General features: G+C 41.8%; 1 protein-coding gene across 2 annotated transcripts in view; it reads left to right on the top strand.

Moving 5' to 3' along the window:
- EBF2 (EBF transcription factor 2) overlaps positions 1–22497 on the top strand; it is a 251443-nt gene that overhangs the window by 175247 nt on the left and 53699 nt on the right. For both annotated transcript variants that reach the window (XM_035138787.3, XM_088657747.1), the window contains exons 7-8: positions 3959–4040; positions 20136–20253. In XM_035138787.3, coding sequence (XP_034994678.1) covers positions 3959–4040; positions 20136–20253 — 200 coding nt within the window. The remainder of the gene's footprint in view (positions 1–3958; positions 4041–20135; positions 20254–22497) is intronic.

Here is a 22497-nt window from a genome sequence, read left to right as displayed (position 1 = left end):
AGACAAGGCCTTAACCAATCCCTTTTCAGATTTCAAATCAGGTTCTAAGTCTCAAACTTTAATAAATTAAATGTACCAATGCTATTCATTCAGGTTTGGTGGGGGGTTAGGGGAAGGCACAACATCACAACAGATGCAATATTCAAGGGTAAAACTGAATTTTTCAAGTCAGTAAAACATTGCACTTTTAGTGGCTGGGAACACATGGACTGCAATAGAAGAATCTGTAACCATGGTGGTAAATAGAGAGGCAAGGAACAAGGTTGATTGAACTGGGCTACAATATTTTCACTTTTTGGGATACTGAGTCCTTCAGCCTTTCAGCCTTCCTGCTTAGCTCCCTCCTAGCACACCATAAGTCTGGGAATATGTTACAGCAGGCATCCCCAAACTTCGGCCCTCCAAATGTTTTGGACTACAATTCCCATTTCCCCTGACCACTGGTCCTGTTAGCTAGGGATCATGGGAGTTGTAGGCCAAAACATCTGGAGGGCCGCAGTTTGGGGATGCCTGTGTTACAGGCTGCCCCCCTGCTGGCAAGTTCCACAGCCCTGTACAAAATTCAGTCAATATATGCACAGATCTCAAGGGCCCTTGGAGATTATGTATATTGACCCAGAAATGTGCACAATTCCTGCCTTGTGGAAGGATTGTGTGCACATTCTCCATGAAACCGGGTGAATGTGCACAATGGCCAGTTGTTATGCACATTAATCACTCAATTTACAGTCCATATACAGTATATAGATATAAAGATTACAGTGTGGTAAACAAACAAACAAACAAACAAACAAACAAAAACAAACTCACCACTTGTTGTTGTTGTTGTTTAGTCGTTTAGTCGTGTCCGACTCTTCGTGACCCCATGGACCATAGCACGCCAGGCACTCCTGTCTTGCACTGCCTCCCGCAGTTTGGTCAAACTCATGTTCGTAGCTTCGAGAACACTGTCCAACCATCTTGTCCTCTGACGTCCCCTTCTCCTAGTGCCCTCAATCTTTCCCAACATCAGGGTCTTTTCCAAGGATTCTTCTCTTCTCATGAGGTGGCCAAAGTATTGGAGCCTCAGCTTCACGATCTGTCCTTCCAGGGAGCACTCAGGGCTGATTTCCTTAAGAATGGATAGGTTTGATCTTCTTGCAGTCCATGGGACTCTCAAGAGTCTCCTCCAGCACCATAATTCAAAAGCATCAATTCTTCGGCGATCAGCCTTCTTTATGGTCCAGCTCTCACTTCCATACATCACTACTGGGAAAACCATAGCTTTAACTATACGGACCTTTGTCGGCAAGGTGATGTCTCTGCTTTTTAAGATGCTATCTAGGTTTGTCATTGCTTTTCTCCCAAGAAGCAGGCGTCTTTTAATTTCGTGGCTGCTGTCACCATCTGCAGTGATCAAGGAGCCCAAGAAGGTAAAATCTCTCACTGCCTCCATTTCTTCCCCTTCTATTTGCCAGGAGGTGATGGGACCAGTGGCCATGATCTTGGTTTTTTTGATGTTGAGCTTCAGACCATATTTTGCGCTCTCCTCTTTCACCCTCATTAAAAGGTTCTTTAATTCCTCCTCGCTTTCTGCCATCAAGGTTGTGTCATCTGCATATCTGAGGTTGTTGATATTTCTTCCAGCAATCTTAATTCCGGCTTGGGATTCATCTAGTCCAGCCTTTCGCATGATGAATTCTGCATATAAGTTAAATAAGCAGGGAGACAATATACAACCTTGTCGTACTCCTTTCCCAATTTTGAACCAATCAGTTGTTCCATATCCAGTTCTAACTGTAGCTTCTTGTCCCACATAGAGATTTCTCAGGAGACAGATGAGGTGATCAGGCACTCCCATTTCTTTAAGAACTTGCCATAGTTTGCTGTGGTCGACACAGTCAAAGGCTTTTGCATAGTCAATGAAGCAGAAGTAGACGTTTTTCTGGAACTCTCTAGCTTTCTCCATAATCCAGCGCACCACTTACCTGTTGGTAAAACACAGAAGTAAATTAAATGCATCCTATAGGATACTGAAGGGACGCCATGTTGTTTCTGTTCTGGATAACAGACGTGTGTGTGTGTGTGTGTGTGTGTGTGTGTGTGTGTGTGTGTGAGTCTTTTGTAAGCCCCTCAGGGTTATAAAGCAGGATGCAAGTATTCAAAATAAATAAATAATCTATTTATTGCTATGTCTTGAAAATATTATTGTCTCTAATACTTTCCAGTGTTATGAAAAGATATGTGATGTGGAATGTTTTCCCATTCATATTTATAAATTGCATTTCTGTTCCCCTGGAGATCTGAGGATACTATACATTGTTCTTCACTCCCTCATCATTTTACCCCAGCACCCCTGGAAGATAAATTAGGCTGACAGGTAGAGACTTCCCCATGGTCAACCTGTGTGATCATTACAGCAGATGAAGATTTTAAACAAGCCGGTCACATTGGCCTTTGTGTTGGACCACACTCACTGACCTCATCAGAATGTCTGCAAACATCCCATGCAAACATCCCAGTCTGTCGCTTAATATCCATGTGCTGATTGGAACATCTATGCATTCAAGTGTTGTGTGCTGATGTTCTGCTTAATGCCTATATATCAGGCTGTCTCCCCCCCTCCTCCGTGCTTTAGGGGGGGGGGCTCTGTGAACAGCTCTTACATGAATTTCATATTTTATGTAAGCTCCCAGCAATTTTATAAAATAGTCTAAACTGAGAGAGAATTGCCCAAGGCTATTCAGTAAGGTTGATGACCTGAGTAGGGATTTGGCCCTGTGTCCCTCCACACCAAAACTCAATATTCTGTCCACTTCACCATGTTTGACCTCATTATGGCTTCTTCACTTTTTAAAGTATATACCTTAAAATGTAGAGTATGGATGAGATCATCACATAAAATTGCCTGACACTTAAACAGACTTTTAGTCCTTTATCTCAGTATGGTCTGCCACAGTATTGTCTGTGACAACCCCCCAAATGTTGTTGAACTACAACACCTATCATCCCTGACCATCAGCATCTGGAAGGCCAAAGGTTCTCCAGCCTTGGTCTATCATGACCAGCAGTTGATCTCAGAAAGAGGATCTTTTCCAGCCCTGGTACTGAGATCCTCTTGTTGAGATGTTGAGGATTCAACCTGAGCCCATGTGCATCCAAAGCATGGGATCTACCATTGAGGTACGGCCCCTGGAAACATATTTATTATATACATACACTCAGCTTTTTTTCAGCTGGAACTCACCGGAGCTGTGTTCTGGCACCTCTTTGCTGCGTTCTGGCAGCTTCGTAGTGCTGCGTTGCCCAGTGTTTCATTTTGAATTTTGAATAATGGGCCCCCATTAAAAAAAGCTCAACAACTTTGGGTGGGTTCAACAAGTTCTAGCACCTCTTGTTCTATCAAAAAAGCCCTGCATACACTTATGAAAACACCAGGATTGGCTTCAGCTCCTCTGGATTTTATGCAAATCCCAGTTTCACATCCACATAATGTGTGAATGTCACTTAGACCCAGATAAAGAGATATAAATTGCAGAGTTGCATTCATGAGTATACAAATACTTTCAGGGTTTTTTTATGGGGGGAGATTCTAGGTCTATTATCTTTATTCTTTCTTTTTGTTTTATTGTTTCAAATTCCCAATGCAACTGTTCTTGCCTCTGTCCTCAGATTGGAAGCTTCACCTATTGTATTTTGCCTTGTTTGTCTGTGAGCTAAAAGTTTTTTTTTTAATATAAAAAAGGATCTCTGGTTTCTAATAGCACTAGGTATTTCTTTGCAGGGCAAACAAATTCCACGAGAAATGTCATTTTAATCTGTTTTAATTGACAGCATGCTTTTAAAACACTCTGTTGATGTCTCCCGGTGGATTCTGCCACAAGGCACAATCATATCCGCACAAAGCAAGTAAATAATAACAGACACAATTTTTTTTAAAGTGGAAGATGTCACACACACTCTCTCTTTCCCCCTACAGATTCTTCTTAAAATTTTTCCTCAAGTGCAATCAGAATTGTTTGAAAACAGCCGGGAACCCTCGAGATATGCGACGGTTCCAGGTAAGTGTTATGGGATTCTCTGTTAAGTAAGTTGTCTGTCTTTTCGCTTCCGTTCCTCGTCACTGACACTGTGGGTAATAAATGAGATGACAGTAAATGATAAACCCCATCATATATTGTTAAAGTTTTCCCTGCATTTGTCGTATTTAATCCTTGCTTCCCCCGCTTTCCCCTTCTGAATGCCCAGGAGGGGAGGTGATGTACCCTGCCAACTAGTGATGTATATTTGATTTGACACCCCAAAGCAAAGCGCTTGCATGTACAACTGCCCATAGCAGGGACTGTGTTCATGATAGGTAGCTGTCTCTGAATTTTTCAAAGTAGCTCTGTCTGTGAGCCATGCACAAGTCCGACACACACACACACACACACACACACACACACACACTTTAACATGCTCAGAATTGTCCATTCAAGTGCTTTCAAAACGGCAGCTGATCCAGGCATGGTCACTTTAAAGATCTTGCATGGTAAAGGCAACAAGGCCCATGGGACAATGACCCAGCTGCTTTGCAGGAAAATCTGCCACTGGTTTCATCATAGCTGTCGCTGATGTATTGAGAATACCAGCTAATAAAAACACAGAAGGAGGTGAAGTGTGTCAAGTTGGAAACATGGGGAGGGGGGGAGGGAAGGAAGAGGAGGGGGCTGAGGAGACACAGGCACTAAATCTCATCTCTCTTTCTCTCTCCTTTCCACGCTGTAATTATTTAAGGCTGTGTGCAGACGTAACACATTCACAGCAGTTCTCCACATACCACTATAATGCCTCGAGCCTAACCACTCTCCATTTGATTCTGCTACTGTAGCTTGATGACTGAGCAAACATAATGAAAGAGTAAACACACAGCCTTGCTGCAGGTGGTTTTAAGGGTGCTGGGGGTAGGAAACAGGGTTGCTTCTTAAAGAAAAACAACCCAGCAGGTTAGCTTTCAACTTGGAGAGAGATAATTTATTCTGTAAATCGAATCTGGTGCTAAACCATCATGGTATGGTTTAGACAAGTCTCTAGCCACCACATTCTGTACAGATTGTGGAGTTCCCAGGCTACCTGCTTGTGACTGCAGAATCAATGTACCTTTCCTTATTTTCCTTTGACACTTAAATTTGGCACATTATCTATAGTGCAACAAAGAGGGTCTATCCCTAACCCTAACCCAGATTTTCGGTGGTGGTGGTGGTGGTCCACAACAATTGCATAAACATTTCTCTGTTGTTGCTTTGATTCCTGATGTCTTCCCTTCCGGAATTCCACTTCTGGTTCTCTTGCAGTGTCTGCAGAAGCAAATGGCCTTTGTAATCACTTTGAGAAAGGGAAGTCTCTGCATCAACCAGGGTGGAAGAGGGCATAAAGCTATTTAAGCCTGTTCTACCACTTCTTTTGGCCTCTTCAGTTTCAAAACTCAGAGTGGATATGGCCAATGTTCACATACAGTCATACCTTGGATCCTGAATGCCTTGTGAGTCGAATGTTTTGGCTCCTGAATGCCGCAAATCCGGAAGTGGGTTTTCTGGTTTGCAAATGTTCTTTGGAACCCGAATGCAGCTACATGGCTTCCAATTGGCTGCAGGAGCTTCCTGCAGCCAATTGGAAGCCGCTCCTTGGTTTCAAAACATTTTGGAAGTTGAATGGACTTCCACAGGGCTGTCTTAAGGGTATCCAGCGCTGTGGTGCAAAAATCCCTCTGGAATCTGCCCCCCCCATGGGCTTGCTAGGCACCGTTAGAACGGCGGCTAGCAAGCCTGCTGTTGCGAGGGGGCGAGGCGGGAACAGTGCACCGAAAGGAGCCCTTTCGGGCGCTGCTCCCGCTGCCCCCCCGCCTGGGCTCGGGAGCCACCGGAGCTCTTTCTGCAGTGCGCCCCGGCCTCGCCTCCACGTGGGCCGCGCACCTCCCTCACTTGCTGGGGCGCCCCTGAGAAGCCGGCGCCCTGGCGCAACGCGCCAGTCAGTCCAGTAGGAAGGACGGCTCTGGACTTCCGGAATGGATTCTGTTCGACCTCCGAGGTACAACTGCATTTGTTTCATGCTGAGACAGAAATCAAACCAGCAAATATATATTCACTGTTGTTTTTGCTTTTTGTCCACATTTACATCTTCCTGCTATTTGCATTGTTTCCTTTGCATTGAAATGAATGGGGTGGAATAACAACTTAACTTTTATAAGTTACTTAATGTGGCTTGAGGACCTCTGGCCCTCCCTTCCCCCAGATGCAATACGTCAGCATCAAACTACTTCTAAACTTCTTCAGGCACAAGTCTTTATGGAAGACGCTGCTATGGATGCTATGCAATTTCCAGCCAGGGCTGTGTCCTCTCAAGCAGTGGAATGGAAACAGCATTGCATGTGACAAATACAGGGAAGAATGGAAAATGTCGTCCTCTTACACCCCTGACCCTCAGATACCTTTAAGAGTATAATTTCACAACTGACCTTCAGAGCTGTGGTGCTTGCTGTCAGGGAAGGGAATATTTTGGGGGCCAACCTGTAGCATACAGCTAGAGTTATGGGGCCTTGGAAGGGAGTATAACAGGAAGGTTTCCCTACTTAAGGTTTGAGACTCAGAACTTGGATTGAAATCTGAAGAGGAATTAGTTAAGGCTTTGTGTACACATGGAGTGAAATGAGGTGGTAAAGTCTGGAGGTGGTAGAATAGATTGTACAATTCCACAGCACAGCTGCATTGGACTTAATAGTCTTATGAGGCCACCTCTTTCAATTTAAATGTGAGTTACTTTACTTCAAAATGTGTTAAATCATTTCTGCTACACTGAGGATCTGCTTGCTCCTTCTTCTGGGTGTGGTCCTCAACTATAGCTTCAAAACCTGTCCGCGCAACATAACTGGTACCATTTCAGATTGCAAAGGGAAATCCATCTTTTAAGTGCTCTTTGTTTAATTCTCTCCATGTGAGAGAATTTTTAAAATGTGTTGGTGAACATGGTATTTTTTCTTTCTGTATTTTTTTCTGTATTCTTTCAGTATTTTTTCTGAGCTCCTTCCACTGCTAAACACTATGCACTGTAAAAGCCCAGAGATTCCTGGATCCCACATTAAAACTATCTATATGGTATATTAAAGAATGCAAAAAAAATACTAAAACTTTTTCTCTTCTGAAGAGTTTCACACAGATGCTGGTAAGAGTTCCACTCAAGTGTTTTTAGTGTGAATATCATATCAAAATATCAGTAATGTTTTTGCAGCTCCCAAAATGCATGCTCTTTTATCTTTCATCCAACTTCTTCCATATGCCCTATATCAGCAAAAAATAATTAAAGTGCCAGAGATTACGATTTAGGTTACAATGGACACTTGTCAATCCTAAAAATGTAAGACCATCTCAGATTCATTAAAACAAGATACAGGCGTTGCACATGCAGAATGAAGGATTAAAGGGGGTGTTTCTTCAAACTCTTGATTTAATTATGTTTTAGAAACAGAAAAGTAGGTGAGGGGAACAAAAAGATCTGAGTTAATTTTATCTCTATGCTAGATCATGTACAGGTTATAGAAGGGTCATATATATGTAATGTAAGCTTGTATACTATAGGTCATGTAACCTTGTATAGTATTAGAAACACTGTCAGAAGAGAACCCTCTATTTGAAGGTAACTGATGTAGATATGGCACAAGGCTTTTTAGTGCTAGTACATGTCCAGGGAGAAAGTCAATTCAGTTCACATTTAAAGGTAAACCTACCTCATTTGCACTTTTTGAAACAGTACATGAACTGGAGCATGGCCATCCTTCTAAACTCACCCATCTTCGAATTTTGCAATGCAGTTCTCCAGCCAAAGTCATTCTGTGTAGTAGCTTTACAATGAGACGTGATCAGTGATGTGACATTATTTTGTGGAAACCCCCTCCCCCTTTTCTAACAAAATACTGAGTCTGGAGGTGACCAATCAGTATATCCTCTGAATAAGCAACTGACATCTTCCATAGATCTCTGGGACAAGTAAAAATTTCATCCAACCAGGTTTCCAAATTAAACATATCTCTTACCATTATTTAGCCACTATTATTGTGTGAACCCCAAAGTGATTAGGCAGTATTAACAATGAGTTAATCCGTTAACTAAATTGGTGCACACTCACAAAGACAAATTCATTAGTCATTTTATCTCTTCCTTTCACACTGGAACCCCAATGGATCACTTTGGGAAGCTTGTCCGAATGGAAAGAGAAAGCAGAATGGGAGGCTGCTGTGACTTGTTTTTCTTCTTCCCATGATGAAAATAACAATAATAAATATTAAAATTTAATAGCATAGCAACTTTTGCCAAACTAGAAAAATATGTTAGTGTAACTGAGCAGTTATAAAGGAAAGTACATCATGAATTTCGCATTGTTTCCAGATGTCCGGTGCTATAAAGGATCCCCACCCCTCTCTTGGAACTATATCAGGATTCCACCCCCACCATTTCACTGAGGGATGAGATAGGCTGCACAAATTCTGGACACTCATTGGGAACACAAACCTCAGAACAATTCTAGCAGAAGAATAACCTTGGAGTACATTGATGACACCATTATATTTCAATTAGTGCTGGTTCTCACAGCGGTCCCCACTAATAGCAAACTCAGGTGCCTGTGTGCCAGTCAGTCTGGGAGCAAATAAATGAGTGATTGCTACATGCTTTGCAGAAAGAAGAAGAAATTTTAAGGACCAAAACAGGCACCTGTGAGGTCCTGTTATTTAGAGAATAATGTTGGTGATTAACTCTAGAGAGAGACAAGCAACTATACCCTCTTAGACCCCAATCACCTGATTACAATATCATTCTTCTGCATGCATAGACATATTTTAATCTTAAAACCAGCAAGTAATGAACAGGTAACTTGTAATGGGATATGCACTCCTAGATGTAACTAATGTGCAAGAGAGAGAGAGAGAGAGAGAGAATATGTGAGCAAAGGTGAAGGCAGATCCACTCAGCCACTGTATTAAGTGTACATTTACAACGTAAGAATTAAATTCATGCCACCAGTGTTTAATCTTGGCTGGCAAAGTGAACCCAAACTAGAAAAGTGTCTTTCAGGAAGGCCTTAGCCTGACATCTTGCTTAGCTATACAAGTGATACTTGCCTATGGTGTTCAACAGTTATACTAACAGTCCAGTGTCTTTCACCAGCCTTAAATACCCTTAAAGAAAACAAAAGCATGTCATGTTTTATGATAATGGGTGAACAAGTGGTATTGATGGATATGCCATCAGGAGGGCATTGGCAAAAGAAGGGAGGGGGAAAGCACCTAAATGGTTAACAAGATAATGGTAAGAAATATTGACCTTGATTTGTTTAGCTAAGATGTAAAGATTTCTGAAGGTCAAAGGTTTTCTTGTGTAGTGTTTTGGAGTCTAACTGTGCCTGACCCTCTAACATTAAGTTGCTGCGGCCTGCAGTTTTGAAGAGTGAAGCGAACGAGGGGGGAAAGGAGAAGGGGGAGAGAACAGGAAATGGAGTGAGGTGTTTCAGGAAGTTGTCAGGAGTTGACTGATTGATTCCAGATGGAAAGGGTCACCCTCCATGACCCAGGAAATGCTCACTGGGGGAAAGCTGTTGGCTGGTGAAAGGGGGAGGGCCTGGGAGCTGGAGACTATAGAGGAATGTCCGCTTCCTTTTTTAAAAAAACCCAAAACAAAACACAAAAATCATGGACTTTTAACTCTTCAGTATAGAACATGCTTGGTAGTGGTCTATTTTCAGCATGAGATTTGAGTGGAGCTAGGAATCAATTAAAGAACAATTTCTCATCCATAATGCTAAGCAGCTTTTCGTTGATAAAATATGTTGTTGTGGTGATTACAATAATGGCAAGCTAGTATACAACAAAACAACTCAATACAAAACAGCAATTCAAAAATGAATTCAATATACAATAAAACCAACATATCATTATTAAAGTAGTGGGGAATCATTCAACTGGTATCAGGAGGCACTGGAAGCTACAGTAGGTATATTTTAAAGTAGATGAATGATTCATGGTGAAGGAAAAGCTTGGGTGGAACATGATGAAGATTCATCTAGTACTCTCTCTAGCCCTGTGCCAGAAAATGTCCCCTGCATTCCTCCCCCCTGACTATTCTCCATTAACTAATGGAAAAAAGAAATTTCACCTGAAAATTATCAAAGGGGACATAAAAAGTTGGTGAAATTCTCATGGGATGCAAGTGGCCAAGGGGTCATTGTGAGTGTCATGTCTTTCATTCTGTAAATCATCTCACCAGTGATCTGCACTCTGCAGCATTCTTGGGAGTCTGCACTTCAATCAAAGCCCAGGGAAGACATCATGATGTAACTTATTCAATGGGGTGGAATGGAAAGTGAGGGCAACCCAAAAGGCTGTAGAGTGCTGGAGAAGTTTTTGATGGAAAGAAAAACACAAACACTACCCTTGGCCACCTGTCAGAGAACAGGTTTATGCCACACTGCAGACCAACCAAAATCCCAATGAAGTTCTAAAGTGCCCTATAGAAGCCTCTTTCACAGAGGAAGAAAACTTTTGAGAAACCAGAAGACAGATCTTGGCACAGCACTAGTTTGCCCCCAGTATCCAACAATTGAATTGACGCATCCATGAAACAAGATGAGGTGACCACCTTGAGTGGCAGGATCCACAAGGGCAGCAGATCTGGCCTCCAGTGAATACATTGCCCACTGCTGCTGCTGCTGCTGCGGTGGCAGCAACAGCTAAGGCTGTTGGAGGCTGATCTGCCTACTCCTTGCCAGCACTCTTGGTGAATAGGAGGTCTCCTCCCACCCTTCTTCCTGACGTAGATCTTTCTTCCCCTTTTGTTCTTCACTCACCCTTTCTTCCCTGGCCGGGGAGTGGGGCATGTTGCCATTTTATGATTCACCTCAGGTGTCAAAATGTCTTGGGTCAGAGGCATACTGACACTGGGTGTGGATAATAATAATAATAATAATAATAATAATAATAATAATATATTTATACCCTGCCCATCCGGCTGGGTTTCCCCAGCCACTCATGTTCCATTCTTATTGTTCACTTGGGATATGCAACGAAACATTGCAATGTGGAGTGTTGTTTCTCAAGATGCCAATCAGCCATGCCCTTTTACAGGATACTCCACTTCCTTCTAGTTGCCCAAACTAGAAGCAGCAAAGGCGGGGGGCTGGAATCTATTTTGTTGTTTTTGTTGCAATACACAGCATATTTGTGTACTGTTCTGGTGGACACACATACTATGAGCTGTGAATGTCATATGGTAATGATGGCTGTAACAGTAACAAACATGTTAGAACCAACATATGCCAGGGACTGCTGTGCCCATACTGATTGTGCAGTTTGAAAGGTACGTTTGTTAAACATTTCCCTTGGTGTCCTAGAGTACTACTGCCAAGGTTTGAGAGTGCAGATATGGAATATACACAGTTAGGTGTACGTGTGCTGTTCACATATATGTATTCTTTGGGCCTAGTGTGCATAGGGTTGTATCCAGTGTAGTGCTAAGGAACCCATCATGGTAGCACACTTCTCCCCACCCCCACACTACCCCAAATCTCTTCTGGATCCCCTCCCCACCCACTAGAGCAGATTTGGGAAGGCTGCTGGGTTGTATGGGGAGGAGGAAAAGCAGATGAATTTCTGTTGCACAAGCATAACTTGTGCTAGTACTCTGTCCAGAGTATGTAAGAGACTGCAAAACTATGAATTAATTTACTAATTATTTATTTCAACATTATCTAAATTATTTTGTTTTGGTGTGGGGTAAGAGAAACTCCCCAGCCCCCTAAATCCAAGACAATTGGGATAATGTTGAAATAAATTATAATATGTAATAAATGAATAGATCTATTAACCTCAGGGGGATGGTGCTTAGCATTATTTACCATTTTATTATGTATACTTGTTTTTTAAATTTTGTGGATTTTATCTGTATTTTTGGTGGATATTTTATGGAAACAGCTGAGAGATTTTTCTTTTTTTGTGGTGGTGGCAGGAAGCACACCCACAGGAGATTCACAAGTTGGACCATTCCTAGTTTGGCACTGAGATACTGGGCAAGAACTAGGCTGGGGAGGGAAGAGCTCAAAGCATCCAGACCTGCAATAAGGTAGTGGGGCAGTCAAGTTTCCTCCTCCACATGCAGTTTTTGTTGTAAAAAATAATATATTTCCTCACCTTACTTTATATGAAAAATGAGGCAGAACCATGAGAAAACAACCATAGCTACCACATCACATCTTCTCTGGCCCCAAATCTCTCACTACATGATTGTTTTTGATACCTTATGCCACTGCCACCTCCAGACATATTAAATTAAGCACACGCATGAACACACATATATACATAAAAATATGCTAGAATGATCTGTGGTTGACTGTATGCTTCCGGTGTATATATAAGTTTATACCTCTATCCCAGTGGGTGTGTATAATATAGTCTCTGCTTGTGCGTGGTTGGAATTGTTTGTGTGTGTGTGTGTATTATGTATGTGCAATAATATACATTTTGATTTACATTTGGTTACAATTTAAAATCTTCTCGTAAATATTTCAGACACTGGAATAATTCAACCTTATTCCCTTGCCACTGAAGTGTGGTCTGGGCTGGCCAGCAAGAGATTAAAATTTATTTCCATTGTTTAAGAGAAAATAATGAAGTGCATCTGACTGGGCTCTCTTATGTCACAGGGGAAATGTTCACTTTGGAGCAGAGTCCCAGCTCCACCCAAATGCACAATGATGAAATCTATTGGCACATGAAAGCAATACATTTTGTGGCGGGAATGCGAGTACAGCATTAATGTGCAGTATGACAGGCACCTTTTGGAATGAATTAAGTTCATCTTGTGAAGACAAAGCATTCTTTCAGTCAGCATAAAATTCTCCCAGAGAGCAGGTTTCCCTTTTGTGGGCCAAGAACAGTTTTGTCAGCTGTTAAAGCCAGAAATTCTCTTTCTGAAAGTGGGACACACAGGTTTGAGAATATTCCCACACAGGGTGAGCTTTTTATTTTTCAATGAATGCACATTGGTCTAGAGAATATGGGTGCTTCCAAAATTCTCCTCTGAATTTCTCCGTGGATTTTTGAGGTCTGGAGTATCTTGTCTTCCTTCTAAAGTAAATTGATGCACTGGCCACACTCCATTGTCCTGTTTGGCTTTTTTAAATACAAATTTTCTACTAAGAAGAACCCTACTGGATCAGGGCAAAGGTCCATCTAGTCCAGTAATCCATTTACACACTGGTCAATGAGATGCCCATGAGAACCTAAGCATGAAGCCCTCTCCTTACTTTCAATTCCCAGCAACTGATGTTCAGAAGCCTACTGCCTCCAGCAATCAAGGAAGAATGTAGCCATCATGGTTAGAAGCCAGTGACGGCCTTCTCCTCCTCCATGAATTTGTCTAATCCTCTTTTAAAGCCACCCAAGTGGTGGCCATCACTACATCTTGTGGGAGCAAATCCCATAGCTTAACCATGCACTGTGTGAAGAAGTACTTTATTTTATCTGTCTGGAATCTTCCAACATTCAGCTTCCATGGATGTCCCTGAGTTCTAGTAGAATTAGTTTTGACTTTTTAATCTTAATCCTTCAGGGGAACTCTTGAGGCATTAAGGCCAATGCCAGTCAGGGCTCCATTGGGAATAAGGGCAGAAAATAAATTTAATTAATAAAATAAATAAAAATAGTGGCGATAAGAGAAAAAGCTCTAGGCCTTACTGACAAATAAAAAAATGAACAAGCCACCAGGTCCAGATGGCATTAAAGAAGTTCTAAATTCGAATGTGAAATTGGTGATTTTCTTACCAAAAAAAAGTAAGATAAACATCCATACCTTAAGATTACCGTAATACCCATACCTGACCAATAACACTAATAACACTAATGAATAAGAATAAGAATTGAGGTGAGACATTACAGGCTAGTTAGTTTAATATTTTTCTGGTAAAACTGGTGAAAAGCTTTCTCAAAGAGAGAATTACCAAACATATAGAAGAATACGTCTTGCTGAATAAGTGCCAGCATAGCTTCCTCAAGTCCCATCTAACAAACCTTTAGTGTTTTGAGTGGGTAAGTATGCAGATGGATAGACATTGTGTACTTGGACTTCTGAAAAACTTTTGAAAATGTCCCTGAGTAAGATGAACAGTCATGGGGCATGAGAAGTGGTTCTCATAGGATAAGTAACGGGAAGAAGAGAGCAGGAATAAATGGAGAGTTTTGACGGTGGAGAGATGTAGTGGAATCTGCCCAATACGCTCATTGGGATCTCTGTGTTTTAATTTGTTCATAAATAATTGGGATGAATGGTGAGCTGGGATTGAGAGGAGCCCCCAGAGAACCTCTCGAAACTGAGTGAATTGAATTCAGATGAGAAATATGATTCCAATCTAAACAAGTGAGGCAAAAAATTCACACTCACACTGATGGTGCCTGAACTAGTGAGGACTGACCAGGAAAGAGAAGTTCATGATAGTTCAGTGAAAATGTTGACCCAGTGTGTGGCAGCTGTGAAAAAGATGAAGTCCATGTTACAAAAGGTATTGAAAACAAGGCTGCCAACATCACGATAACATTATAGCAATCCATGGTGTGACCACATTTGGGATACTGTGTGCAGTTCTAGCCACTGCATCCCCACAAAGATATTGTAGAGGTGGAAGCAGTTCAGGAAAGGGCGACCAAAGTGATCCTAGGGTAGACATAACTGCCTATTTGATACCACAAGATGTAGTGATGCCCACCACCTTAAAAGAGGTTTGGACAAATACATGGAAAATAAGGCTATCAATGCCTGGTAGCCCCAATGACTATGCTCCTCTTTCAGCATCAGAGGTAGTATGCTGAGGAGCACAAGTGGGAAAGCACTGTTGTGCTAATGTCCAGGATTCCCATATTATGCATCTAGTGAGAACAGGATGCTGGACTAAATGAGCCTTTGGTCAGATCCACCAGGAGATTCTTCTTATGTGTGTATAGGATTGCAGCCTTTGATATTACTTTAGCCATATGGCAGTTACAGCTCCCATGCAGCTAGAGGCAACATGAAAGAGCCCCCTTTTCACAACCATAAGGGGTAAAACCCAGTCAATTACAAAGGAGCTTTCCCCCACTGCCCCATCCTTAACCCCATCTTGTTGTCTTCTGTAAGCTTATCAAATCATTACAACTTTGTATGGTTTGGTGGTTAGGCATTGGAAAAGCTTGGTTGATGGGAGGGGAAGCTGTGGCCATCCCCTGTCCCTCCATACTAAAGGGTATTCTGTTAAAGGAATCCGAAGGGCGTGGTCTCTGTCCAAAGCCCAGACGGTGGCTAGGGCCATGGCATGACCCCTATTGGTGACCCTGGGGGAGATCCTAGTTGATGTGTATTAGCAGGGCTCCCCCTGCTGGTGGTAAACCCTTGTGAGACTTCCTGCAGGCAGGCAGGAGTCAGATATAGTCGGTTCAATTCCAGTGCCTAAGCCAATACCGTTCACATTCTGTAAGCAATAAAGTTGTGGCCTAAATTTTGCCGATTAACTTAAAATACGGTGTGCACGTGTTATTATTCAACATAAGGGGAGGCCACGGGGTCTTGACACACACAAAAATGTTCATTTCCCCCCAAAATATAGTCCGCCCCCCCCAAGGTCTGAGGGACAGTGGAACCTGCTGAAAATGTTTGCTGACCCCTGTCTATTCCCTTTCCCTGAAATAAATTACACATGTGCTGGTTTCAGAATCAGTTTTAGAAATGCTTGGAAATAGGGTGGAACATGAAGCTGGACCAAGCAAACTTAGAGAATAATGATGGAATTGAACTAAGGAAATAATAATAATAATAATAATAATAATAATAATAATAATAATAATAACTATTATTTATACCCTGCCCATCTGACTGGGTTTCCCCAGCCACTCTGGGGAAATCTATTCATTGTATGGTTCTACATTTCAAAATGGAGGTGTAGAATTGGAAAATGTTCCAGATAAGACAACCACAATTATCAGGGGGCTGGAGCACTTCCTGCATGAAGGAATGTTTGAAGCTTTTTAGTTTAGGAAAATAGTGACAGGAGGGGGCTTGATTGAGGTGCTTAACTTTATGCACAGTGGGGAGAAAGTGAACTGAGAGACCTTTCTCTCATAATATTAGAATTCAGGGTCATCCAATGAAACTGACTGGAGGCGATTCGGAATAGACAAGCTGAAGTACTTCCTCACACAGTACTATGGAATTCACTCCCAGAAGATGTAGTTCACATCTTCACAAATATTTAAAGCAACATAAAGCATTTGGCTTCCCCTAAAAAAAATCAAAAATAGTAGGAGCTGTATTTTTTAAAGAGTGTTGAGAATTGTAGCTCTATGAGGGGGTACACAACAATTTCCAGGATTTCTTGGGGAAAGACATGTGATTAAAATTTGCTTTAAATATCTGGTGTGGATGTGACCATAGTGACAGCCACTAACTTAGATGGCTTTAAAAAGAGCTTTGATAGTAAGTGGGTTACTCTCAGTAACCAGAAACACCATAACCAGACACTGGAGAGACCTGTCAGGAGTAAGCATGGACCAATGGTACCAAACAGTATGGGAAACAGCCTTACTAGAAAAATTAACCAATAAGCTGAAACTGACACGGGGACAAATAGAAGAAGACGACTTCACGCCGGTATATTCCCCTTTATCACATACACAGCCCAACAAGGCAATGACAAAAATCCACCAACAGCATACAAATCAATATGGCTAACCTGATCCAAAACACCCACCCACCCCACTCACACATGAAACAAAGACCACCACAGGCAACCACAAATGAAAGCCATACCCTAGTAGGCCAACCCCAACATCTCTCACCACTAAAGGAACACAAGTGAACAGCAGAGAACCTACACAAGTGACGCTGACAAAACAAAACAAAACCTCCCACATATATTAAGCAAAATAGAAACATCGTCACTCCACCCCACCCCCACCCACCCTTCTCCCATCTACCTCTTTTCCCCTTTTCTTCCCAATGTCTCAACAAATGAAACTTATTTGCAAAATGCTATGAGAAACATTGCACATATTTCTGTAAACCAAGAAAATCTTTAATTAAAAAAAATGGGGAAAAAGAGATTTGATAAATTAATGGAGGATAACAATGGGTATAGGCTCCCTTCCAGGTCAGAGGCTCTGAAAGTTGGAGAACTTGGTGGAAGAGGACTTCTGCACCCATCTCCTGATTGTGTGCTTCCCAGAACATCTGGTTGTTCTTTTGCAATAAGATACCTGCTGTGGAATAGAATGCATGTCAGTAGATTCATATATTAATGGTTGCACTCATGTACAAATTGCAGCAAGTCACTGAGCAGGGGGCAATATATGCCCTTGTTTCATACATTGTTTGCCAGCAAAACTGGCAAGACGGATATTACAGAGAATGTCTAACTGTTTGTGACTGAATCCCAGATGGGGTGTAGTGGGTTAGAGTGTTAGGCTAAGCCCCAAGAGACTGGGGCTCAAATCTCCACTCAGCCATCAAGCTCACTGCGTGATTATTTAGGTCACAGTCAAGTTCACTGGTGCATTTCATTTTTGGTTATTCATAAATATTTGGTGTGGGATTTGCAGTATTTACTTGCAAATGTTGACATTCAGGAGCTTTCAGATATTCGTTGTTGTTGTTGTTGTTACTACTGCTACCACTAGCATTTCAATTTAGCCATGCAATAACCAATAACACTCAACAAAAGAGCAGCAAAGCTAGTACATGTTTGATACAGGCATGCTCATTCATATAAGACTACTCTCATTGTATGATTTGTGTTTTGGAATACATTCCAGCTTACAAAAACACTCTGAGAATTATGTTCTGATTCTTGACCAAACCAGGCTTACCAGACACCCTTTAGAAAGGGTGTACTTTATGTAACGTGATGACTTCATCCTGCTGAATTGCAAGGTGAGCTGTTAGGTGCCCCTTGCTTGCACATTTAAGATCTTTAATGCACTGGGTGTTCTTTAATAAATACAGGAGTAGCCAAAAGTCTTAAGAGCATTACAAAAGCTCTGCTGGATTGGATCAAAGGTCCTTCTAGTCCAGCAATCTTTTTCTCCACAGTGGCTAGCTGCTAGCAGCTTCCAGCAAGCTCCTCAGCAGGGCACAAAGGCGATACCCTTTCCCTGCTGTTTAAGGCCTTGGCATGTGCTGACTCTCATGCTAGCTAACATCATAGGGGCTTCCCCTCATTTCCCTCAGTGATGCTCTCATTGCTCAGAGCAAGTGCTTCAATTTCTTATTGTACCAGTTTTAAATTTAGTCCTCCACATTTCCACGTCAGTTTGCAGTTTACATTTTTGAAAAGTCCTCTGGAAAAAATGTCAGTATTTTTGTCTGACTTTCTCCTATACAGTTGATATCTGCAAATACATACATTTCTGCAAAGAAATTTCTACTAACATAATTCATTCTGTATGTTATTTTCAGTAATATGCACATGTATACACATGCTTTTACTATGTGCATATTTGTACATATTGCTTTGGCAGATGACTGCATTGCAAACTTTGGACAGGTGTGAGTTTTGAAAGATCATAGACTTGTAGAACCATAGAGTTGGAAGGGACCATCATCTAGTCCACTGCCCCCTACCATGCAGCAATCCTTTGCCCAGTGTGGGGCACGTATTCTAACAATGATTATTGTTTCAGAAGGCAAATACCACCCAGTGTGCAACATAGCTAATTAGGGATTTGAATTCAGGTATTCTAGGTTCTAATCTAATTATCTACAACCTCCTCTTACTGTTTGCTAGAGCCTTAATTTTTTCCAGTGCTGCATTTGTAAGGGCCAGCTTGTCTGTTCTATTGATTTTCGAAGCATGCTTAGGTGATTTGGGAAAATGTACACAGAGTCCTTGACTTCATAGGCAAATGCATTTTAAATATGATGTTCTATAATGCTTACAGGTGCAGTATTGCTGATGGCTGCACTACCCATGCGCGCATTGAGAAATGTACTTGCTTTGCATAGTACTTCTTTAGACTGTTCAGAAATGCATGGAGGGGCAGTGGGTTTATTATTTACTTACTATTTATTCCATAAAATTTCTGCACTGCTTCATTCTAAAAAACAAACAAAGCATCCAATCAGTTTGCAAAAAGATGATACAATGAAAAAAATTACAACAATGCTTTAAAAACAATACTTTAAAAACATGCAAAAATACTAAAACAGATTAAAATTAAAAACAACTTTCTAAGCATCTGGGTAGGTTTGTCTAAACAATAATGTTTTTACCTGGCACTGAAAAGAATGCTTATTGTTCACCCCACCCACATCACCAATGACTACATGTTAACAGGCTCTGTATAGAGTCAACATTCTTGCAACTTGCATGTAAAGCAGGATACATGGCCACCCTATCAGAAGTAAAGAGGCAGTGCACACAAGCAGGACTTTTCCCACTGACTTCCCCCAGTAACTGGTATTTGGAGCTGTGGAACTTTTCATCCTGGATTAGGGACCTTACTTTTTCCTGAATACTCAGTAGTGCATAAAGCTTGTATGTGCATAAGCTCTGTGATCAATAGATGGCACAGTCCCATCCACTCATCTTTGGGGAAGTGCTGTGGTGTGCAGAAGGTCCCAGTTCAATAGCTGGCATCTCCAGGTAGGAGAGGGAGGGACTCCTTTCTGAATAGCTCAGTTGGTTAGAGTGGTGCTGAGACCCTAGAGAGCCATTGCCAGTCAATGTAGACTGAACTGAACGAGATGGACCTGTGCTCTGACTCAGTACAAGGCTTCTTTTTATATTCCTATGTATTCAAAATAGGGCCTTTTAGCAAGTCTGAAAAGAGTCTGTGATACTTTCTGATATAGGAAATAAAATGTAAGGCCATTTGCAGTCCACTGGCATATTACGATGCCAAGACCCAAGGACGATTCCAGTCCTTAGGAAGCTTTGCTAAATGAAATTAATGCAAGGCAGAAAGATATTTTCCCTCAATGAAAGAATAAGCCCCGCAGGACACAATTTCATTTTGCCAAAATAGAATGGAATTTTAAACTCAGCTGATTAATTAATGCATCTCAAACATGGATCTCTGAAAGTAATTTATCTGCCTTGTCTTCCCCTGTAATACACAGGTTGTGTTATCAACAACGGTGAATGTCGATGGGCACGTACTGGCAGTATCTGACAACATGTTTGTTCACAACAACTCAAAACATGGACGGAGGGCGAGAAGGCTTGATCCGTCTGAAGGTATGGCCCTTTATCTGGGGTGGGGATGGGGAAGGAAAAACAGCTATTAGCTATTTTACCCCTCTTATCCATTTGAAAATATTTCATAGGTCTCTTTTAAAAATTGTGTTGCCATGGACAGCTGGAGTTACCAATCGTCAACCCTCCCTCGCCCCCCTCTGTGCCTTCAAACATTAACAATGCAATCCTATACAATGTATGTTTACCAGGGCTTGTTCCTCAGAAAGTATGTTTAAGATTGCTTAACAGAGCAAGCATAGACTTTTTACTTACTCTTGGGCATCTCAATGGTTCTTAATTCCAAGAAAACCTGTACAGGGTTGTGCTTTAAATCCCCAATTGGAGGCATGGTGGCTGCACCCTCTCTTTAGTGAAAATCTAAATGTGCACACATAAGCACTAGGTCTCACTCCCCTCAACTGGAAAGGTCATTTTTGAATTGTTGCTTGCAAATTTATATTTCTAGTATGTTGGGGCAAGAAACCCTTTTCAGCCAGAGGATTGCATTCCCTTCTGGACAACCATCCAAGGGCCACTTGCCAGTGGTGAGTGGGGCAAAAAGCAAAAGAAGGCAGAGCAACAAATGTAAAAGTTATTTTGGGACAGTAGGCTGGTTTCTACACAAACTCACACACTCCTTGGTATCCGCCATCCAGATGAGCAAATTAAGGCAAGGAATAGCTTGCATTCCAAGTAAATCTATGCCATTAATATCATATGTTAGCTTGGCCCTTCTCTGTAGTGTGTAGCTGAACAATTCGTTTGGCTAATTTACTAATGTTCCTAAGATCTGAAGGGAAAAGCATCTGCTTTCCATGCAGAAGATCCCAGGTCTAGGGCCTGGGATCTCCAGGTAGGGATGGAAGAGATCCTAGTCTGAAATCATGGACAGCCATTGACAGTCAGTGTAGATAATACTGAGCTAGGTGCACCAATGGTCTGATTAAATACAAGGGAAAGACCATAACTTGAATACAGAAAATTCCAGCTTCAATCCCTGCTATCTCCTTGTATGGCTGGGAGAAAGCCTGATCTGGTATCCCGGAGAGCCTCTGCCAGTCAGTGTACTGCTCTGGATGGACCAATCAGTGTATTATGACAGTTCCCCATGTTCCCATCAGCTTATGGATTACCTTGCTTGTTGGGTTGCATAAGGAGGCAACCCTTGCGAATGAGATCAGCAACCCTGCATAATGTCTAAAGTTGACCAACCCTTTTGTATCATTAAAATTTGGCGGTCTCACTATGCATTCTAGTTGCTTCTTTAGGACAGAGCCGCTGAGAGGCAATGTGCTAAATATTCCACAAAAGAATTTCAGACTCCGTTGCTCAGCTGGGCTTGACTTGATTTTGAGCAAATCAAGCAACATGACATCTTAGTTAAACAGAAATGTAACAGCACAAGATGTGTATGAAAAAGTGTCAGCCGTTCCCTTAAACAAACTGCGGGAAACGTAACAATGCGCAGAAGGGAACTGACACTAATTGATTTTCGTTTGTTTGGCTAAGCGAGGAATCACCATCGTCTGCAGGCTGTATTTTCAAGCAATTACAAATCACTGGATCTGCTAAGCTTCAAATTGGATAATCGCCTACACTCTTGCCAGCCCCATTCTGGCACCAGTTAAAAATAACTAGAGAAGCCCCTCTTGGCCCTGTCCTTGCAGCTAGTGAAAGTGAGAAGACTTTGTGACGTTACGAGAAGAGACAAGTTAGTCTATTATTTCATTAGGGTGTTTTGTTGCGTCCCTCCCTTTTAAAATGTGCCCTGCATCAACCTAAAGGAGAATTAATGAACTGGAAGAAAATGATTGAATCAGTAAAGAATTCGGAGCAGTGTTAATTCTCCCCCAGCGGGCAGTGAAATGGTAGAAGGAAACTCCCAAGATTCCAAAGCTAGGAAGCCTTCCAGTTTTTCCTTGACTGATTGAATGTGATTGACTGGCTGTTCAAAGGAGTCTCGTATTTTTGGAGCCCTGCCAAAGCTCCCTTCCACCTCTGACCTTGTCAACATTGGGAATGGAGTGATGGATTGACTTTGGTTATGGACTGGAAAACCATATTGGGATCTTGATGGGATGTATAGTCCAGAGGCCCTGAACGTATGAAAGAGGTTGGAGGGTGTGTGTGTGTGTGTGTGTGTGTGTGTGTGTGTGTGTGTGTGTGTGTAGGGAAATACCCTATCCTATGAAAGCCAGAAATTCTTAAAATGAATTTTATTACCTATGATCTATTTATTACATT

Source organism: Zootoca vivipara, chromosome 14 (assembly GCF_965207765.1).
Source record: "Zootoca vivipara chromosome 14, rZooViv2.hap1.1, whole genome shotgun sequence".
Lineage (NCBI taxonomy): Eukaryota > Metazoa > Chordata > Lepidosauria > Squamata > Lacertidae > Zootoca > Zootoca vivipara.
Note: the sequence above shows the minus strand (reverse complement) of the source record. Positions and strands in the feature narration are given on the sequence as shown.